Source organism: Ursus maritimus, unplaced genomic scaffold, assembly GCF_017311325.1.
Source record: "Ursus maritimus isolate PB19 unplaced genomic scaffold, ASM1731132v1 scaffold_12, whole genome shotgun sequence".
In the NCBI taxonomy this organism is placed as follows: domain Eukaryota; kingdom Metazoa; phylum Chordata; class Mammalia; order Carnivora; family Ursidae; genus Ursus; species Ursus maritimus.
This window is the reverse complement of record NW_024423564.1, coordinates 27,303,236-27,325,130: the sequence shown is the minus strand read 5'-3', so window position 1 is coordinate 27,325,130 and position 21,895 is coordinate 27,303,236. Positions and strand designations below refer to the sequence as shown.

Sequence of the window (21,895 nt, the reverse complement as noted above, 5' to 3'; positions counted from 1 at the left end):
TATAGTTCACCCTTGACAACATGAGTTTGAACTGTATGGGTCCACTTATTTGTGGATTTTTTACAGCAGTACTGTAAATGTATTTTCTCTTCTTTATGATTTAATTAATATTTTTTCCTCTAGCTTAGTTTATTATAAGAATATGATACATGTAACATACAAAATATGTATTAATCAATTGTTTATGTTACTGGTAAGGCTTTGGTCAACAGTAGACTATTAGTAGTTAAGTTTCTGTAGAGTCAGAAGTATACACAGATTTTCGACTGCATATGGGGTCAGCTGCCCTAACCTCTGCATTGTTCAAGGGTCACCTGTAGTTGGATCATGTGTTTTTATCTTCTGCCAGTCTCTGTCTTTTGATTGGAGAGTTTAATCCATTTATCTTTAAAGTAATACTGATAGAGACTGACTTACTTTTGTCATCATGCTACTTGTTTTTTATATGCCTTACAGCTTTTTTGTCCCTTCTTTTCTACATTACTGCCTTCTTTTGAATTTAGCTTGTTTTTTGTAGTGAAATTTTAAAATTCTTTTCTCATTTCCATTCTCTTTGTGAATATTGTATTGCTGTTTTTTGTGTGGTTGTCATGGATATTGCATTTAACATTCTAAAGTTTTATTCTAATTTGAATTTGTACCAACCTAAGTAATTTACAAAAATTGTGTCCTTTCACAGCTCCATTTTCACTCCTTTCTAATGTTAATGTCACAAAATTATTTCTTTATACATTGTGTGCCCTAAAACATAAGCTAATAATTCATTCAAATGCATTAGTCTCTCAAATTATGTAAAGAGAAGACTTAGAATTACAAACCAAATTTATACTAATACTAGATTTTGCACTAACTGGTTTTTCTTCATTAAATATATTAGACTCTTAAATCCTATAGAAAACAAAAAAATGTAATTACAAACCATTGTTAGAATAATACTAGCTTTTATAATTATCTTTGCAGTTATCTTTATTGAGAGTTTTATTTCTCAGTATGGTTTTGAATTATTATCTAGCGTCCTTTCATTTCACTTTGTAGAACTTCCTTAAGCATTTCTGGTGGGGCATATCTGGTGGTCACAACCCCCTCAGGATTTATTTATCTGGGAATGTCTTAATTTCTGCCTCACTTTGGAAGGACGGTTTTGTCAGATAGTAGGATTCTTGGTAGGATATTTTTTTTCTTTTCAGTAAATCAACACATTGTCTTTTGGCTTCCAAAGTATCTGATGAGAATCTGCTTGTAATGTTATTGTGGATCCTTGTATGTGATTAGTCACTTATCTCTTGCCGATTTCAAGATTCTTTCTGTTTCTTTTGAAAGTTTTGATTATAGTGTGTCTTTGTGTGGTTCCCTTTTGAGTTCATCTTTCTTGGAGTTGAGATTCTTGGATGTTTATATCCATGTCTTTCATTAAATTTAGGCATTTTTTTTTAAAGTTTTTATTTATTTAAATAATCTCTGCACCCAACATGGGACTCAGACTCATGACCCCAAGATCAAGAGTTGCACGCTTTTCCAACTGAGCCAGCCAGGCGCCCCAAATTTAGACATTTTCAGTTGTTATTTCTTCAGATATTCTCAACGTCCCTTTTTCCCTCTCCTCTTCTTCCATGATCTGCATTTTGGTCTGCTGGATGGTGTCCAACAGGTCCTTTAGGCTCTGTTCACTTTTCTTCCATCTTTGTTATGTTCCTCTAATTTGTTATTTATTTTCATTTGAGTGTTTTCAGAGTTCCTTAGTTTTAATATTTTTTAGTTAACCTTGTTCTGCCAAATTTTTATTATATATGTATGTATGTGGGTTATATATATCTCATACATAATTTTTGCACATTTGTATGTAATGTGCACATATATGCATATACACATATCAGTAATTTCCTATTTTGTCATCACAAAGGTATTTTGAAATTTTGATAACACCAATTGTTGAAATTGTGGGAGTGAGAAGCTTATACATTTCTAATATAAGCATAAATTTTGATGCACTTTGAAGAGAAATACCTAATGAAATTGGAAATGTGCATATCCTACAAACAGAAAGTCCACTTCTAGGTGATCTATTCTGAAGAAACTCTAATACATAAAGAGACATGTACACAGGATATATTGTAACATTGCTGAGATGGTAAAAAATAGAATATTAAACGTTCTTGAGTAAAAGAGAAGACAAAGTGTAGTTTGTTGTTACAGTGGAATACTATACTGTTAGAAAAAGCACTACTAAATCCACATATGGATACATGGATAAATATACAGTGATAAGTATCTAAAACAATATTGAGTAAAAAAAAAAAACCAAGTCATTAAAACTTGCAGATGTTTTGATATTGCCTGTGTAAGATTTCAAAACAAAAATACATTACATATTATTTGTAGACCTACGTATGTAGTATACACAAAAAACATGTGTGAGAAACATACCAGAGAATGATACAGACCAATTTCAGCATAGTACAGTTGACCTTTGAACAACTTAGGGATAGGGGCATAGTCCCCCTGCACAGCTGAAAATTCTCATCTAACTTTTGACTCTCCCAAAACTTAACAGCCTACTCATGACCAGAAGCCTTACTGATAACAAAACAGTCAGATAATACGTATTTTGTATGTTACATGGATCATATAGTGTATTCTTACAATAAAGTAAGCCGGAGAAAAGAAAATGTGATTGAGAAAATCATAAGGAAGAGAAAAAAATACATTTACAGTACTGTACTATAAAAAATCCCCTTATAAGTGGACCTGTGCAATTCAAACCTGTGTTGGCCGAGGGTCAGCTGTATTGATGAGGGAGGAAATCAACTGTGTTGATGAGAGATAAGACCTGGCCATGTGATTTCATTTCTTCTCTCAAGGGAGAGAAACTGAAGGAAATTTGGCAAAGTGCAAAAATCTATGTAATTTCAGTAGTAGTTTAACATAGGATAATTATATTCTTTTCTGTATATTTAGGATGTTTCATGATTTTTTAAAAAATTATGTGAAATTTAATCGTGTTTTTATGTTTAGCTTGAATCTCAACTAGAGAAAAAAGACCAACAGTTTAAAGAACAAGAAAAGACTATGTCCATTTTGCAGCAAGATATAATATGTAAACAACATCATCTTGAATCACTAGACAGACTCTTGACGGAAAGCAAAGGGGTAAAATCATCTTCGTAAAAGTGCTGTTTATTTTTTTAAAAAAGATTTTATTTAATTTGGGAGAGACAGAGATAGCAACAGAGAGCACAAATGGGGAGGGAGAGGGAGAAACAGACTCCCTGCTGATCAGGGAGCCCAATGCAGGGCTCGATCCCAGGACCCCAGGATCACGACCTGAGCTGAAGGTAGACAGTTAACCGACTGAGCCACCCAGGCACCCCTAAAAGTGCTGTTAAAAAGCTGACTAATACTTATGTTTCTATAACCTACTTTTTTTTTTAATTAAAAAAATTTTTTAAAGATTTTATTTATTTGACAGAGAGAGAGAGTACAAGCCGGGGGAGCAGCAGGGAGAGGAGAAGCAGGCTTCCGCTAAGTAGAGAGTCAGACGTAGGGCTCAATCCCAGGACCCTGGGATCATGACCTGGGCCTAAGGCAGATGCTTAACCAACTGAGCCACCCAGGCACCCCTGTAACCTACCTTTAATTCTTCTTAAATCAGTTGCTTAACAGCTCATTAGTAATGCTAAAATTAAAATATTTATACATGTACTCATATTTTTGCTACCAATCTGTGTGTTTTCAGGAGATGGAAAAGGAAAACATGAAGAAAGATGAAGCTTTGAGAACATTACAGAACCAAGTATCTGAAGAAACAATCAAGGCTAGTATGCTAATTTTTTAAAACTTTTTTTTTAATAGAGACATTCTGTAGCTTTTATACTTTTCTCTATAAATTGTAAAAATCATTTAGATAAAAACTCACAGGTAAAGATTTTACCTGAGTCAGTGAACTTAGTTTCTGTAAGTATATTTTCTTCATTGTGAATTATAATCTTGATTATTTGATCGTTGATAATCTGGTTTGTGGATTGTGGATTGTCTAACCTCTTTTTTTTTTTTGCCTTAAGAAAGGCTTCTTTTTTAACAAAAAATATTTTTTTGACTGTAGCTACTTATTAACCTTACCAGTAAAGAATTAACAGAGGAAGCGAAGGGAGACTAATCTACAAGCAGTCGAGTTTTGTTTCTTTTTACCAGTTCTGCTGTAAGATTAATTAGGGGGTAAAATCAGAATTTCCAGATAAAATAAGTTTTGTGACTACTCAGTCTTCATGGTCAAAAGAATGGGTTTCGGAGCTAAGTTGACTTGAGTTTCAGTTCTGATCTCAGAGTGCTTACTAGTTAACTTTAACACTGGCTAGGTTATTTAAGTCTCTAAACTTTAACTTTTTCATCAGTAAAATACAGATAACAGTACTCTGGACGAGGGTCAGTATGACGAGGACATGAAATGAGGTACCTATACTGCTTAGCACATACTCAGTTACTCAGAGTTTAATAAGTACTTACTATATATTCGATATAATCTCCTTTGCATTTTTAGTGTTAAAAATAGGTCCAAACATGCTATTACCAGCATGTTTATTCTGTCATATATGGCTTGAATATAAGGAATATTTTAAAAATCCACTGTTATTTTTGCCTAGTACTGTTTTTAATCCATTTTGTTACCAAGTATGCCCATGAAACACAATTATATTTTTATACATAACTTTCATATAGTGTTCTCCAAAACTTAACATTTAATGCCGTGTCAATTCATTTCTTCATGTAAAAATAACCTCTAAGATCATTAACATGAAAAATCATTATAAAAGTTGTAGGCATGAAGTAATTTCATTAAATAAAATCTATATTGCGACTTAACTCCTGTTTTTTATTAAATTGCCTAACACATCTAGTAGTTTATTTCCATATGTTAATAACCAGATATTAAAATCAGTAAGAGAAGAAATTATGTTATTGGGTTTTATTCCCTTAGTAGCTTTAGGTTTGATGTTATTGGGGCAAATACCAAAATGAGGAAGAAATATAGAAACAACAGTCCTATGACTCAAGCTATACTAAACCTAATACAGGATATTTGTAGCGATGAAATTGAAGTTTGAAATCTAGCTTCTTCCTGATTATGTCATTACCACCTTCCCTTCTTGACTTTGGCTGTGTCCCTCTATGTACCTCTGTTTGTTCTTTGCATAAAAAATAATGATTTTTTTTAAAGTAACCAAAGAATATATATCCTTACAATCGATAAATTCTTGAAAAATGCAGTCAATTCAACCGTTAACAAAGGAAATACAAATATAATTAATGAAATCACAAAAATTTTGAATTTTCTATCTGCAGGAGAGTTATAAGAGTCAGTTTAAAGTAACATCACTCACGAAAGTATGATTAATGAGAACTAGAAGATTGATGGGAAAACAATGAACAGGAACAAGAAACCAATAAATTAAAGCAATTATGTTACAGGTTGTTAAATAGAATATCAAGAAGGTGCCTATTAGATTTAGAGATTTTGTTTACTTAGTTTGTTTTGTTTTGCTTTTATATTCCACTCTGGATTTTTTTCTTTTCCCAAAGAAAGTCGTAAGTGGAGAAAAACAACATAAAAGAACTCAGCTGCTTTTGTTGAAGATAGGTAGACTAGAGCCCACACCTGGTTACCCCCAGACTAGACTCCTGAGGACGTTCTTTGGTTCAGCAAAGCAGTGTCTTTGTTTTCATTTCATTCATTTATGTCCATATATATACATGTATATTTATAAGTGGTTTGTATGAGGTGAATGATGTTTATCCAAATGAGATGTAGACTCTCAAACTCATTGTTCAAATAATAAATCCAACAGAATAGTAAATGTTTTGGGTTTTATTATTTTAAAAATTGATTTATTAATTTTAATTAAATTTTATTTTTAAAAATTCCAAACCTACAAAAAATGGAAAGAATAGTACAGAGAACATTTGTGAACCCTCTACCTAGATTTACTGTCTGTTAAACTGTAGCTACATTCATTTCATCTCTCCCTACACACGCGCACACACATGCCCACTTGTGCATGCACTGACCTACTCTCATACATACACATTTCCTTTTTGCCAGACCACCTGAGAGAAGGTTGCAGATGTCATAACACTTTACACCTTTAATATTTAAACTTGTATATCCTGTGACCAGAAACTTTCTCCTATGTGACTACACCACTCTACACCAGAGAAAGTAAAAATTAATTCAGTGACATCATTCAATACATAGTCCGTACTGAAATTTTTCCAGTTGTTTAAAATTGTTCTTTATAGGCTTGCTACTGAAAGCATGGTCTGTGGACTAGCAACATCAGCATCACCTAGAAACTTGTTTGACTTGCAGGATTTCAGCTATACCCCAGACCTACTGAGCAGAATTGGGACTAAGGTGAAGGAAGTGAATTGCTTCTGGTGCAAAGTTTAGGGAGAGCTTACTCTCAGGGTTGTATAAGTGTAGCATTGGCACTTGGCGTGACCCTGAGAGTGAGTGTCTCCTTAAATTTTGAGCCCATGTCTCCTGTCTTACCTCACCCTAATCCTTGCCCTTCTACTGAATCAGAATCTGTATTTCGATAGGGTGCCCTGCTGATTTGTATGCACATTAAAACCTTGAGAAACACTACTTCAGCTTGCTCTTGTTCTTTTTCCAATCTAGGATTCATTTATAATTACATGTTGCATTTGACACTTTAGGTTTCCCTAAACTCACTCTCTCTTTCTGTTCTCTTGATACTTAATCTTCTGAAAAGTCCGGGTCAGCTAGGGCACCACATGAGTTATACGGCGTTCTTTTGCTTCCCATCAGGAAGCACGTGTCAAACTACCCCATAACTGGCATTGCCAATATTGGCACTTTATCTAAGCTGATTACTGCCAGATCTTACCACGTGAAGGGCACATTTTTTTTTCCATTTAATTAATAAAATGTGCAGTGATTCTTTCAGGCCATGTGAATGTACTGCTCCTCAACAGTCTGTAACCAATGGTTTTAACATGTAGTGATAATTCTTGCCTGAATTAGTTTTTGCATTATTAATTATCAGGTGTGATATTCTGACAGTCACAGATCTTATTTTCTCCCTGTGTGGGAGATGATACATGTGCCAGTGCTCATTCTCATAGTTAAGAAAAAAAACTAAAAAAACCCTCAGAAAAAAACAAAGGAAACTTGTAAGTATTTATACCTTTCATAAAACAAATATTAATTTAAAAATTATTATGAGGGTAACTATTAACAAGGATAAAAATTCAAAATTACCAACTTTTTAGCTGTTAATGTTTATATGCACAGGCTATAGGGACAATCTTTGAAAACTGTCAAGATTCTCTATTTAGAAATAAGAGTTGCAAAGATAATTTCATGATATAGAATCAGTAGTATCTGCAAGAGGGAGCGTTTTTCTCTTGTTCTCATCTTGAGATTTCTTTTACACCTTCAAGATGACTTATGAGAATGTTACTGGATGAAGGGGAAAAAAACACTCCTGAGAAGCTCAAAGTTACACTAAGGAAGAAGCAAGACAAGCATCTTTTTGACAGATGGGATATGGAGCATGTGTGCAAATTGTGGCCCTTGAACTAATTTTTGTGAAAAAATTTACTGAACTTGTGTTGCGCTTTGCCCATTTGCTCTTTAATATTAAGGTGGTGTAAAGCATTTGCAGCTATGTGAACACTTCAACCAAGGTACAGTGCTGCCTTTCTGAAAATGTTTTCACTGATTGCAAAGCAAATGCAGCCTCCTAAGTGGTTTTTCTAGCTAACAAAGACATTTTCATTTTCTTAGTGACTTCAGCACATTCAGAATATTCACACCATAGCATTATTAGCACAGTACACTAGTTTGTACTCACTTTACTATTTTTCTTGATTAAGGGAACTTAAGAAATAGGCTTAAACGTTGCTTACTATTTCAGGTAAATGTTTTAAGGCATTTGGTCTACAGGTTCTTGACAGTGGCCCCAGTCTGTCTTTCCAATCTAATCTCCCAAACACCCATCCCCTATAAATTAATACTCTTTGCACCCTGAACTGCCAACTTCGCACCATTCCTTTTCACATTGTCTTGTCTCTGGACATACTCCCTCTTCCTGGAATGCCCTTCTTCACTTGCTCATGTTCTGTTTATTCTTCAGGACTCCAGCCTCTGATTTCCTAATTTGCAATGAAATAGTTTTCCAAGTAACTCTTTTCTGTAGTAGCATTTTGTGTCTAAGTTGGGCTGTGTATTCAGGTTGAAGCAGTTAGGTAACATTAGGAGATAAACCTGTAAAATATTGACCATATAATAAGCATTCATTAATATTAGTTGATTTTTCTTTTTTTGCTTTTCTCCTGCGTAGGTCAGACAACTAGATTCAGCACTGGAAATTTGTAAGGAAGAACTTGCCTTGCACTTGAATCAATTAGAAGGAAATAAGGAGAAGTTTGAAAAACAGCTAAAGAAGAAATCTGAAGAGGTAAATTAGCATTTTTGTTAGAAAACATTTTTCACATGATTTCTTTTTGAGATAGTATTTTTAAGATTCTTTAAAAGTACATCTTTATGTAGCTATTAAAAAAAAACTTTCCATTAAGGGGTGCCTGGGTGGCTCAGTCGGTTAAAGCTTCTGCCCTGGGCTCAGGTCATGATTCCGGGGTCCTGAGATCAAGCCCCTCATCAGGCTCCCTGCTCAGTGGGGAGTTGCTTCTCTCTCTGCTCCCCCCACCCCCATGTGTATGCACTCTCGCTCTCAAATAAATAAAATCTTTTAAAAAAAATCTTTCCATTAAAATATAAATTCCAATTTTATATTCTTTGTTTATAACAAACATTAATTCAGTTCAACACAAGATATGACACCTTAAAATTCTGATTCTTCTATTTCTGGAGAATCAGGAGATTAAATTATTATTAATATCATAGAGAGTAATTCTAATATAAAATGATTAAGACTTAGAATATTGTCTTAGATTTAGAGGTATAAAATTCTTCAAATTTTTTTCACTTTATTTTTGCTCCTTCTGGTTGTCTGAAGGATTGAGAATTAGGTTTAGAAATTCAACTTTTTTGGGGCGCTTAGGTGGCTCAGTCATTAAGCGTCTGCCTTTGCCTCAGGGCCTGATCCCAGGGTTCTGGGATCAAGTCCCACATCAGGCTTCTCCACTAGGAGCCTGCTTCTCCCTCTCCCACTCCCCCTGCTTGTGTTCCCTCTCTCGCTGGCTGTCTCTCTCTCTGTCAAATAACTAAATAAAATCTTTAAAAAAAAAAAAAAAGAAAGATATTCAACTTTCTCTATTGAGATGAGTTTCTGAGATACTGTATGGATGACTCAATTTAACTTATTCATCTCTATATCCTCAGTGTCTACCATTTGCTTTCAACATAATAGGTATTCACTGAATGTTTGCTCAAAGGTATAACCTTAGTGAAGAATTCCCTTATTTCTTTGTTAGAATTTATAATATAAATTTAAAATAAATTCAGTTTTAAAATTTAAACTAAATATAAGCTTTGAACCTTAAATTCATGTTTAGAAATAGTCCCCCAGAAATGTTCATCAAAGTTGACTTGAATGTATCAGAAAGTTCCAACCAGTAAAGATTCTTTCCTGTTTCTTTAAAATGGAGAGAATTTTATGCAGAGAATTAGATACACTGGTGATGGATGAGGGGAGAAGCAAATAAAGCATGGTAAGGTGACTCAGATTATCATTATCATAACTCAGATTATCACTACCATAACCAGGGTAAAGGACTATCAGGAAAAGATGCTATGATTATAGTCCAGAAGCAGGGCTGCCTAGTGGAGTGAGGTCCACAAAGGAGTCTAATTGAAACTGAGGCCGCAGAGGAGAACTGCTCTGGGTCCCTCCCACTAGCTAAATCTTTCTGTTATCCAGAGGGGAATTTCCTGCAATACCTGGAGCAGAGCAGGGGAAGGCAGGCATAGATCTAAAAGCAAATATGTAGTTGACTGGCACTCCAGACTTAAGTGCATCACATAATTATATAAGTTTAGAGATTAAAAAAGGAAATCTTCATATTTTATTGGTCCTGTCTTCTTCCTTCCACATCTGTCCATGAAGGCTTTTACAGCATCTTTGACAGACAGCATATATTTCTCTACTGCGGTATATGGAATTTAAATTACCTCAACTATGGATACTTTGACTTTTTAAAATAGAAATGTTATTTTTATTTTACTATGAACTTCATCAAACATTATTTAAACATTTCTTTGATAGCCCTCTCTGTACTTCAGTGTAAATGGACTTGGAAAAGATGGAATCTGGACACAAGCAATGTTTGTAACAAGAGAGTTTGTTGAGCTTTACACTTTGTGTTCTCAGAAACTGCATCAGAGACTAGGGTGGGTAATAGGCATTTACCTAAAATGAAATTAGAATTATTTCTAAAACAACTGGAAGTATAAACCTAGGCTCCAAACTGAATTAGAGATCAGAAGTATTAGTCAAGTATGTACAACTATACTAGGGAATAATTAAGTAAGTTAGAAAGATTTGTACTTTTCATTGCTGCTGAATTATCTCAATTCATGTGTATTTGGCTTCTTAACAGGTTATCTTTCACTCTTTCACATATATTGATAAGAAACATGGAGCAAAATCCAGTTACACTTACTTTGTTTTTTTAAGTACCACCCCATACATTTATTCACTTTAGAGTTACTTGTGTTTAGTGCAAATTTTAATATCAATGCTGGTTAATATAATTACAATTGACCCTTGGTTACAATTACAATGCAGAGGTAAGGGGTGCCAACCCCATCCCCGCCATGTAGTTGAAAATCCCCATATAACCTTTGATTTCCCAAAAATTTAACTATGAACAATAGCCTACTGTTGACTAGACATCTACCTTACCATAACATAGATGATTAACACATATTTTCTGTTATATGTGTCTTATAATACAGTAAGCAAGAGAAAAAAATGTGATTAAGAAAATCCTAAGGAAGAGAAAATACGTTTACAGTGCTGTGCTGTAAAAAATCTGCACGCGTGTACTGTGCAGTTCCAAGAGTCAACTGTATTATCTTATATCAGACTGGTGAGGTTTTCATCATATATAGCTAGCTTTTAGAAAATTGGATTTGATTCATAGTACATCCATTCTTTTAGTAATAGGTGATGTTATAAAGATGTTTTAATCTTTTAAATCCGTAGATACTCCCAAATCACATACTAACTGAATAATTAAGTGACCCTAGAGCATACTGGTAGGACGTTATCCAGTTGTAAAAACTAAATATTGATTATCTGCCACAAAAAGCTAATAAATGGTTCTCTGAAATTTTGCCTCAGGCAAATATTATTTTCCACATGTTGAAGTAAGTACATTTATGATTAAAATAATAGTAACTTTGGGGTTCTGAATCGTTTTGAAACTATTTTAATTCCATATTAAAGTGCTTTAAAAAGTGATAAAAGTATGATGCAAAATTACATTGTTAACATGATAGGAGAAAATAAACAACAAAATAGATGTGAATAAGCCTAAACATTTTTTGCATAAAATCAATCATTTTATTGATATTTTTATTCAAATTGATAGACTTAAATTTTGAGCAGTTGGCATCATCATATCATCATATCAGTAACTTTTCTGGGTTATATTTTATTTTATTTATTTATTTTAAAGATTTTATTTTTTATGTGAGACAGAGCATGTGAGCAGGGGGAGGGGCAGATGGAGAGGGAGAGGCAGATAATCTCAAGCAGACTCCTCACTGAGCACGGAACCTAACTGAGGGGCTCGGTCTCACAAATCTGAGATTATGACCTGAGCCAAAATCAAGAGTCAGATGTTCAACTGACTGAGCCACCCAGGGACCCCTGGCTTATGTTTTATTTTCTGTAATAATTGTGAGAGTATTTTTCCTTCAGATATAGATTAATCTAGATAAAGTTAATTGTCAAGTAGATGTTATAGTGTGAATTCTACTTTTTTCTTGACCCTAATTATAAAATGATGAATCCTTTGGGAAAACTTTATTCTCTGAATATAATAACTTAGTAGAGAATATAATGTAAAAACTATTTCTTATATTTTAAAGTCAAGTGGAAGTTAAAGGGTAGTGCAATAAAATGCCACTTTAAATTGGATAGATGTAGGTTGATACTCAATATTTTTAATTGAAATTATTTTGCCAATGGCCTGGTTGCTGATATAAATTTTTTATTGTTATTATGTGGTACAGTTTCTTGGTGTTTTGGTTACGGCTTATCTTCTTTTTTTTCTGTTTTATCTTAATATTTTGTCCATTTTTTTCCTCTGACTAGCAAAGTAAGTATAAGACAGGATGTTCCAAAAAAGAAAATAGTATTTGAATTTGTCTTGCAGTGAAGTCAGTTCTTTGTAAAATAAACTACTGTACTAAGTGTGATCTGCAGTTTTCTTGGAGGCTAGCAAGTAAAAAAAAGAAAACGGGGTACTGATACATGTTTATACTAAATAAATTATTTTCATGTAGACAAAATTAAGCAGATTAGCATAAAAAAGGACTATCATAATAGAATAAGAAATTGTTTAGTTGCCTAAAGTTCTCCAAGTTTACAGTGTCATCATATAATGAAGAAATGTGAAACTTTTTTTTAAAGATTTTATTTATTTGAGAGAGAATGAGAGAGAGAGAGCACGCATGAGATGGGGGAGGGTCAGAGGGAGAAGCAGACTCCCTCCTGAGCAGAGAGCCGGATGCGGGACTGCATCATCCTGGCACTCCAGGATCATGACTTGAGCCGAAGGCAGTTGCCTAACCAACTGAGCCACCCAGGTGCCCAAGAAATGTGAAACTTAAGAGCTTCTCATTATGAGCAAAGAATATTTGGCCCCTCAGCCCTTCATGATTCTGAATGTTCAACTGCTGGATAATTAGGAAAAAGGACCAAGTGAGTGTTTTCTTCCACTATTTCTTAGCAGTTTAAAATTCCTTTCTTCTGGAATACTTATTGGAAAGATTTTTTGGCTTTTAAGAAATGGCTTTTATTTTCCTTCATGTTAAAAATAGTTATTATGTAAGCAACAATAAGATATTTTTTAAAGATTTACCTGCAATTCATTTTCTAATACTTAAGTTTTCAGTTTTCTATTTGCCTGAATGTTTTTCATAATTATGTTAAATGTAATTCTGGGAGGCTTTTTCCACTTAATTTCATTTTGTAAAATATTGTATTTCCTACTGCCTCTTAAATTACGATTTTAAATGGTTCATCATTTTAAATCAGATTGATATATCATCATTTATTAAACTTTCCCCTTTTAGGATCACATAAAGAATAGTATAAAATAAATGTTAAATTTTGCTGCATTAATATGATTTTTAAAATAATTTCTTTGGGCAGACTTAATTGGATTTGGATTACTAGGACAAAGGAATTTTTTTCCTTCTTAATAGGCACTTCCAGATAATTTTAAAGGTATCTTTTAAAGCAATTTTGGGGACCAGCATATTCAAGTCCTAAATATTTGGAGCAAAGAGTTGATATTGTCATTCCTTTATGTGTTTTTTGGATCATGAATATTCATATGCTTTACTGAGATATCGTTTTACAAACAGCAATAGTAGCAACAATAATATAATAAATAGCACCTAACATTTATGCAGTGCTTTTATGGCTATAGTTTATTCTCAGTAAGGAGAAAAGAGTCATTTTATGGAGTGTGGAGAAATCTATGGCTTCCTGGGTTCTCTCCCTTCTCTGGGAGGGGGTCACATAAAACATGCTCCTTTCTGTAGCAGTGAAATGTGGCAATAGGTGTGCAGTGTTTCTGCCCAGAGAAGCCTGTTTATGACTCAAAGTTGAGAGTTTTTATTGTGGGCTGATCAAAATTACAGACTGTCAGAAGGAAAGCATGATTCAGTGCCACAGCCAGGCAAAACAATCTCTTCACTTAGGGAATGTTTCAAAAGCCACATTCCCAGACACCAGCCAAGAGTCAGCCTTATAAGCAGGCCCTTCTAACACGCCCTCCCTTAAGAGAAGTGAACCTGCCCTTCCATATAACAAACTATAGCCATAAATAGAATTAATCCCACATGACAAGTGAAGATAGTAAGGAAGACAGCTTTGACATTTTATGACTTTTTATTTGAAATGTCATTTTAATGAGAAATATATATATTTGTTAGGTATACTGTTTACAGAAAGAACTAAAGATAAAAAATCACAGTCTTCAAGAGACTGCTGAGCAGAATGTTATCCTACAACATACTCTTCAGCAACAGCAGCAAATGTTACAACAAGAGACAATTAGAAGCGGAGAGCTAGAAGACATTCAAACTAAACTTGAAAAACAGGTACATCTTATTGGTCAGAATAGTTGCACTTGTATGAAATAGAAATTGTAAAAGTCAATAATAAATATTTTGTCATATTAATTGCTATTTACCTCACAGATTTCATATTATAAGAAATATTCTACGTTAACATTGAAAAGTGGGTGAAGTTCTATTTGTGTGTATTCTAACCTGCATCTTTAATACTATGGGCACATTTTTGTCATCCGTAGAACTTAATTATAATTTAGACTTCTTCATTCAGTCATGTTTTTGGATCAGGACGGATGATAATCCCTAAAGAAATGCTAAAGTAGTGCACTACAAGAAAAATCCCAGAGGAAACTACTTACTTCTAAAAATAAGTTATTACTCCAATGAAAGAATCCTAGGAATTTTATACTAGAATTGAGTCTTTTCTCTTTCATTCATTACCAGTTCATCAGAATTCTTCAGGCAGATATTTCATATTTTTTGTTTTGTTTTTCTTGATCTTTAAGAGATTTTTTTTGTATGTCTTTAACTTTTTTGAGGGTCTAAAGAAGTTTATATCTAAAAATTTCTGTAGTATTTGGAGTAAATTTTCCAGTGTATACAGTATCCTCTTTCTGCCTTTCCTTCATGTTCCTCTATGCATTGATTCCATGTTAGATCCTTTCAGATTATTACTCATCTTGAGATTCTTTCTGCTTATGAGTGTGCTATTCAGTAAAAACACAGAGTGGGTGGGTTTTTGGTGATTCCCTTTAGTTTTTACCTGGGTACTATTTTAATTTTATTCTTGGGACTTGAGTTAGAGGTGTGGGTATTAATAACTTATAATCTGTATTCAGTTCTTTAGTGAGAGGTTTTAGAAGAGCAGAGAGGATATTAAAGTCATTAGCCAGAGATTAACTTGAAGAGCAGAGTCATGTAAATGTTCATTGAAAACATGGAGTGGCTGAGATTAACTAGGGAGAAAATACAGAACGAGAGGTGGGAAGATTGACTTGAGCAGATGTTTGTGAGATACAGTACACAGAAACCAAAGAAAGTATTTCATGAAATTAGGAATAATAATTGGTGTCATGGGCTGCTGAAATCAGTATCAAGTAAAATGAGGGTTGAGAAATGTCCACTAGAATTATCAACATGGAAGTCATTAGTGACATTGCTCAGTTTCTGTAGAAAGGCTAAATTGCTTTGGGTTGAGAAATGAATGAGAAGTGAGGAGATGATACAACAAGCATAGAAAACTGAGAAATTGGGCTCTGAAGAGGAGGAAAGAAAGGGTGGTGGTGGTGGTGGTTGGAGGGAGATAGAGGTATGGATAGTCTTTTACGATGGGAATGTCTTGAACATGTTTAAATGCTAATATAAAGAAGCCAGAAGGAGAGAGTAGTAGATAGTCAATAGTAGGAGTTCCTGGAAAAGTGGATAGGTTCCTGAGAAAATGAATCCAGAACACCAGTGAAGCAATTTGACTTATATAGGAGGAAGAATACCTCCGTCACTGTAGGAGAACAGAGGAAATAATGGGTAGGAGCAACTACAAATGGTAACATTTGAGGGCAGTTGGGAATTTAGAAATCCTTCACTGAATGAGCCAGTTTGTGAAGAAGGAAAGCAACATCGTTTGACAAGTGAAGAAAACATTTCAAATGGGGATAATGAAAAGGGGAACGATTACCATTATTTTGTTCAATTCTTGTAAATCCTATTTTAGTGTTATGATGTGGCTACTTCTATAAATATGTATATGAATGAAATATCTTATACGGAGTTAAGTTTTGCTTTTTTATTTCCAAAACATTTACTTCCTGGTCTGTACTTTGAGTTTTATAATACATCTTGAAACTGAATGAGAGGCTAGACTACATATTTATATAAATATTTTTCTTCCAAAGAATGTTATGATGTGACTGAACTTAAAATACTTACTGAAAATTATTTTTACAAGGTATCGAAACTGGAACAAGAGCTTCAAAAACAAAGGGAAAGTTCAGCTGAAAAGTTGAGAAAAATGCAAGAGAAATGTGAAGCAGCCACACATGAAGCAGATTTGAAAAGGCAAAAAGTTATTGAGCTTACTGGTACTGCCAGGTAAAATGAATATGTTAATTTTTCTTTTTCTTCCTATTTCAACATCAGTAGTTACCTGAATTTCAATATCAGATAATGTTAAGTGAAGCATTTGCTTAAGGATTTAATTTCTTCACAGCCTGTGTTCTTATTAGCATTTTGTTTGTACTTTTAGATCCTTCTTTATGCTTTTTTTATATTATAGTTTTTTTATTTTTATTTTTTTAAAGATTTTTATTTATTTATTTGACAGAGATAGAGACAGCCAGCAAGAGAGGTAACACAAGCAGGGGAGTGGGAGAGGTAACACAAGCAGGGGGAGTGGGAGAGGAAAAAGCAGGCTCCCAGCGGAGGAGCCTGATGTGGGGCTCAATCCCAGAACGCTGAGATCACGCCCTGAGCCGAAGGCAAACGCTTAACGACTGAGCCACCCAGGCGCCCCTGTATTATATAGTTAATATCCTTTATCCTCCTATTGTATTACAAGTGCTTAAGGCCAAAATAATTTCTGGTTTATTATGGGGTCCTCCCACAACAATTAGCATAGTTCCCTATACCTCATAGGCACTCAGCAACTGTTGTGTTATATTAAATTGTGACTAGTATTAAAAGTTTTAGGCAAAGGTGTACTCATTGAAAACTTTTATGGTGTCTAATTGTTTATGGGAANAAAGAGTAACTTAATAGAATACAACAGTGGTTCTGAACCTTAACTGAACATTAAAATTACTTGAGGAGCTTTATTTAAAAAGTACTGATGCCTAGGTCTCGCCTCTAAGGATTCTGATTTAATTTGGCTGAGCCAAGCCCAGGAGTCAATATTTAATTGGTTAAGAAAGGGACCCATAAGCTGAAAGCATTCCTCAGCTTCCCAAGACCTCTTATGGTTTGTCAGCAAGAGTTTACGTAATTAATAATACACTCATAATTAGCCCACCATGCTACCAACAGGAGTCAAGAATTAACTTAGGCACTTGAACTAAAACTGTATGTCCCCAGGTTCCCTCTCTCCCACTGACAGGAGTAAAGATCAGGCCTGTGTATTGAGTAGCAACTTGCTTTTCGAGATGTCAGCTCTCTCAACTGGGTCAAGAGGATTGCCCAGTGTTTAAGACTAAGATCACAGTTGTTTTGTTTTTTTTTTTTAAGATTTTATTTTATTTTTTATTTATTTGAAGAGATAGAGACAGCCAGCGAGAGAGGGAACAGAAGCAGGGGGAGTGGGAGAGGAAGAAGCAGGCTCATAGTGGAGGAGCCTGATGTGGGGCTCGATCCCATAACGCCGGGATCATGCCCTTAGCCGAAGGCAGACGCTTAACGACTGTGCCACCCAGGCACCCCTAAGATCACAGTTCTTTAGACCTTCTTTCTTCCATTGACTGGTGTCTCCCACACAACAGCCTCACCACCAGTGTCTACTTGAATAGTTACATAATAACTTTATCCTTGCTTATGCTGGACACCACAGGAAGCTGTGTATTTCCAGGTCAACAGTCATCTCATACTATCCCCAAACTCATACTAATTCCCCAAAACTTCACCACTTGTACTGTTTCCTTCTCTTAGCTTATCCCAACTTCTGAGAGACTTCTACTCGTCCTCTAGAATTCACAGTCCATCCTGAAAGACATTCTCTATATTCCCTACTTCTTTTCTCTTGCTTTAACAGAAATATTACACTTCCTGAGGACTTTGCTTCCTGTCCTGCAGCCCTCTAAAGTAAAAATTTTTTTCCCATAGTTCTTGTACCCCACAGGGTTGAGATATGGAATAGTATACTATGTGAACCTCTGGTCTTCGGACCATATCATCCCTCACTGTTGCTGACACCTACAGGCCACGTGATGTACTGTTGCTTCCTCCAACACCACTCTTGTCATCGTTATTCTTGAGGATTTCAGTATCTGTTAGCTGATCCTTCTGAGATGTTAGCTTCTCGTTTTAAAGATTCCTCTCCTCTAATGATCTTGAGCTCTGACATGCCTCAGCCACTCACTCATGTGATTTACTCTGGATCTTATCATTTCTGATATCTCCCGTTTTTCCATAATCTGAATTTTAGGCATCTATACCTCTGTTATCACCTGATTCCCTTTAATACCCCAAATTCAACAGTGCTTTGATCTCACCAAGACTTAATTCATCAGTTCCACCACTAGTTCATTCCTTGATGTCCTCTCCTTTCTTTACCCAGTTTAAATTCTAGTCAGTCATAAAATCAATGATTTATATCTACTGGCAACTCTCTTACCTCTCTCTTACTTTTTTCTACACAGCACTAAGAATCTAACTCATGCTACTCCATGCTTGCATCTTTAGAGAATCTGGAGGAAAATATAAGCACACTGACCAGTCTTACTTTAAATTCATAATTTCATCCTTAAGTGGTCCCTTAAGGGACCTGCTGCCTGACAATCACATTACTAACTTTTGTAGAAGACTCTTTTATGCTTCGGCCTTTTCTTTCAAAACTCCCAACAACTGCTCCCTAATCCTTGCTCCCACTGATGATCTTGCTTTCTGTTTCAATTGCTTGTTCCTTTTATTCCTTTCACCCTTTGACTTCTAGACAAAACCTCTTCTTGATTATAGCTAATAGGCACATTTAGGAGGAAAAGTAAGTCCCAAATACTAATAAGAAGCTTAGGAGCAAAATGATTAAACTTCATAAGAAAGAAATACCCTAGTTCTGTGATATCTTCTCTTCGTGAACCAGGGTTTTTCCAATTTCTCTGGTCCCACTATTGCTTCTTTCCCTTCTGGAACTACAATTTATAAAACTCTGTTTTTCTCTCCCAAAAGTTATATTAGTTAAAATATCTGCTTGGATCTGTTTTAAAATTAAAATATCTTCAGATAGATAGGAAACTAATTTTTTGAACCAACTATTAAAAGGTGCTTCTGGTGCTACATGTAAATGTCACTTCATGTAAATGAACCTGACCCTGGTTTCTCAGCTCATATAGCACTTTTTTTATTTCTTGTACTGCCTCCGTTACCATTGGTTTTTTGTTTTTTTGTTTTTTTTTTTTTTACATTGGTAGAGGCCAGAGAGTCTCAGCCGTCATGTTCGAAAAGTTTAGTATTATGTTTACATAATCCTTCCTTTGGCTTTATTTCCAATTTCAGAGTTGATTGCTCTCAATAACTCTGCAATAAGACATGAAATATTTCTGGGAAAACTGGTGGGTTTAAAGCCTGTTCTAAAATTTTGAAAGTGGAAAAGAAAGGGGAAAACTTTTGGTATTGGATTATTTATATAATAATTAAAATTTTCAAACCCTTAAATATTTATTATATTATACTAATGCCTCATTCACCTAGCATCAAGAAATAATGAGTGGTGCTGTTAAATAAATAAATAAGAGTAGAATTTATCTTTACCAAGTACTGAAACTTTAAAACAAAACAAAAAATTCTTTTTGGTAGAAATTTTCTAAAATATATATTTTCTTGTTATTTAAAATTTTTCTGGTTGTCTCAGGGTTATCATTACATACCAGCTATTATACCATGCTGAAAGATACAGTAGCACCTCAACAAAATCTTGAAGAGTATAGAGCCCCCTTTTTTCACTAAATGTCTGTAGACTACTGTCCTTTTCGAGTTCTTGCATTTTTTTAAATATAATTTTTCTCCAACTTCTTTGCTGACAGGCTGTCATCTCTTGGTACTGTATGCCAACCTCTTTCATTTATTATTTTCTAATTATCTTTTATATCTACTGTAATATAAGAAATTAATTAGTTAAGCTAAAAATCACTTATCTAATAAGCTTCTTAACTTTTTGGACTATGGACATATTTGAGGGTGTGATAAAGAGCTATGGATTATTTTCTGTACATAGAACATATGTATAGATAATTTTGCATATTGTTTCAGGAGTTTTATAGTTCTAGAGTTTACTCATGGACATCAGATTAAAAACTTCTTGAACAGGGGCGCCTGGGTGACACAGCGGTTAAGCGTCTGCCTTCGGCTCAGGGCGTGATCCCGGCATTATGGGATCGAGCCCCCACATCAGGCTCCTCCGCTATGAGCCTGCTTCTTCCTCTCCCACTCCCCCTGCTTGTGTTTCCTCTCTCGCTGGCTGTCTCTATCTCTGTCAAATAAATAAATAAAATCTTTAAAAAAAAAACAACTTCTTGAACAAATCTACATTTATCTAAGTTGCATTTACAAAAGAAATGTTCCCACTTGCAAACTCAATTTACTAAATATCAAAGACCTAAAGAACAAGAACAAAAAATGTTGATTCAGAGAGCATCAGTTCTACCCACTATTGAGGCTGACATTAGCACTTGTTTACTTAGTGAATATCACTTTGGAATTACCAAAAAATGGACTCAAAACTTTATCTCACTGTGTTGATTTGTCTATAGGTAGAGGATCTTCCATGTTGGAATAAGCTCAGGACTGACTGAAAGCTAGTAAACCTGATTCTCTCACTGTTAATAACTATTTGTCTTATTCCAGACCACTCACTCACCTTCCAGTTTCCTCATCTGTAAAGCAAGAAAGTTGCACTAGTCTGAGAATCTCTAGTCTCTTGTAAAGCTAAAAAGGGTTAACATAAATAATAAAGGTCTGAATAAAAATAACGGACTTGATTCTCCTAGGCATAGTATGGTCATTAGATGGTGAATATTTTGATTGCTTGGCTTCCTTATTTTCTGTGTTGCCAATAACAGAAATTCCAGATGAATCAGACACCTATCCACAGATGTTCTCAGTATACAAAGTTTTTTCACAAGCTAACTGTAGTTAGTTGAAAAGAAGGCTAGCCTTGCTAAATATTACCAGGTAGTACAGTTGTGTTTAGTGGTACATAATTGGTGCAGAATTACAATCTTTTATTTGGAGCATTTTTAATAATATGACCTAAGGGTGACCTAAGATTCTGACTAGACGTTTTGCTGATATTTGCCCTTATATAACTTGCAGGTTTTGTTTAGTCAGAGACAAGTCAGTTGGCTTTTAGGTTTCCAAATTATTGTTTACTACTTGTTTTATTTTTTTGTTTTTGACTAGGCAAGTAAAACTTGAGATGGATCAGTACAAAGAAGAACTCTCTAAAATGGAAAAAGAAATAATGTACCTAAAACGAGATGGAGAAAATAAAGCAATGCATCTCTCTCAGTTAGACATGATCTTAGAACAGACAAAGACAGAACTAGATAAGAAGACAAATTCTGGTAAGCAACAGGTTAGCTGAACCTAGCTGCCTGTATATTTTTATTTATTTATTTATTTATTTATTTATTTATTTTTTATAATGATTTTTTATTATATTATGTTAGTCACCATACAGTACATCCCCGGTTTTCGATGTAAGGCTCGATGATTCATTAGTCGTGTATAACACCCAGTGCACCATGCAATATGTGCCCTCCTTACTACCCATCACCGGCCTATCCCATTCCCCCACACCCCTCCCCTCTGTAGCCCTCAGTTTGTTTCTCATAGTCCATAGTCTCTCATGTTTCATTTCCCCTTCTGATTACCCCCCCTTTCTTTATCCCTTTCTTCCCCTAC

General features: G+C 34.6%; 1 protein-coding gene across 1 annotated transcript in view; it reads left to right on the top strand.

Annotated features, from left to right (window-relative positions):
• Positions 1–21,895, top strand: part of CCDC18 (coiled-coil domain containing 18) — a 110,009-nt gene that overhangs the window by 41,497 nt on the left and 46,617 nt on the right. The window contains exons 16-21 of the mRNA XM_040627027.1: positions 3,013–3,147; positions 3,734–3,811; positions 8,361–8,477; positions 14,153–14,320; positions 16,239–16,381; positions 21,392–21,555. Of these exons, the coding sequence (XP_040482961.1) occupies positions 3,013–3,147; positions 3,734–3,811; positions 8,361–8,477; positions 14,153–14,320; positions 16,239–16,381; positions 21,392–21,555 (805 nt within the window). The remainder of the gene's footprint in view (positions 1–3,012; positions 3,148–3,733; positions 3,812–8,360; positions 8,478–14,152; positions 14,321–16,238; positions 16,382–21,391; positions 21,556–21,895) is intronic.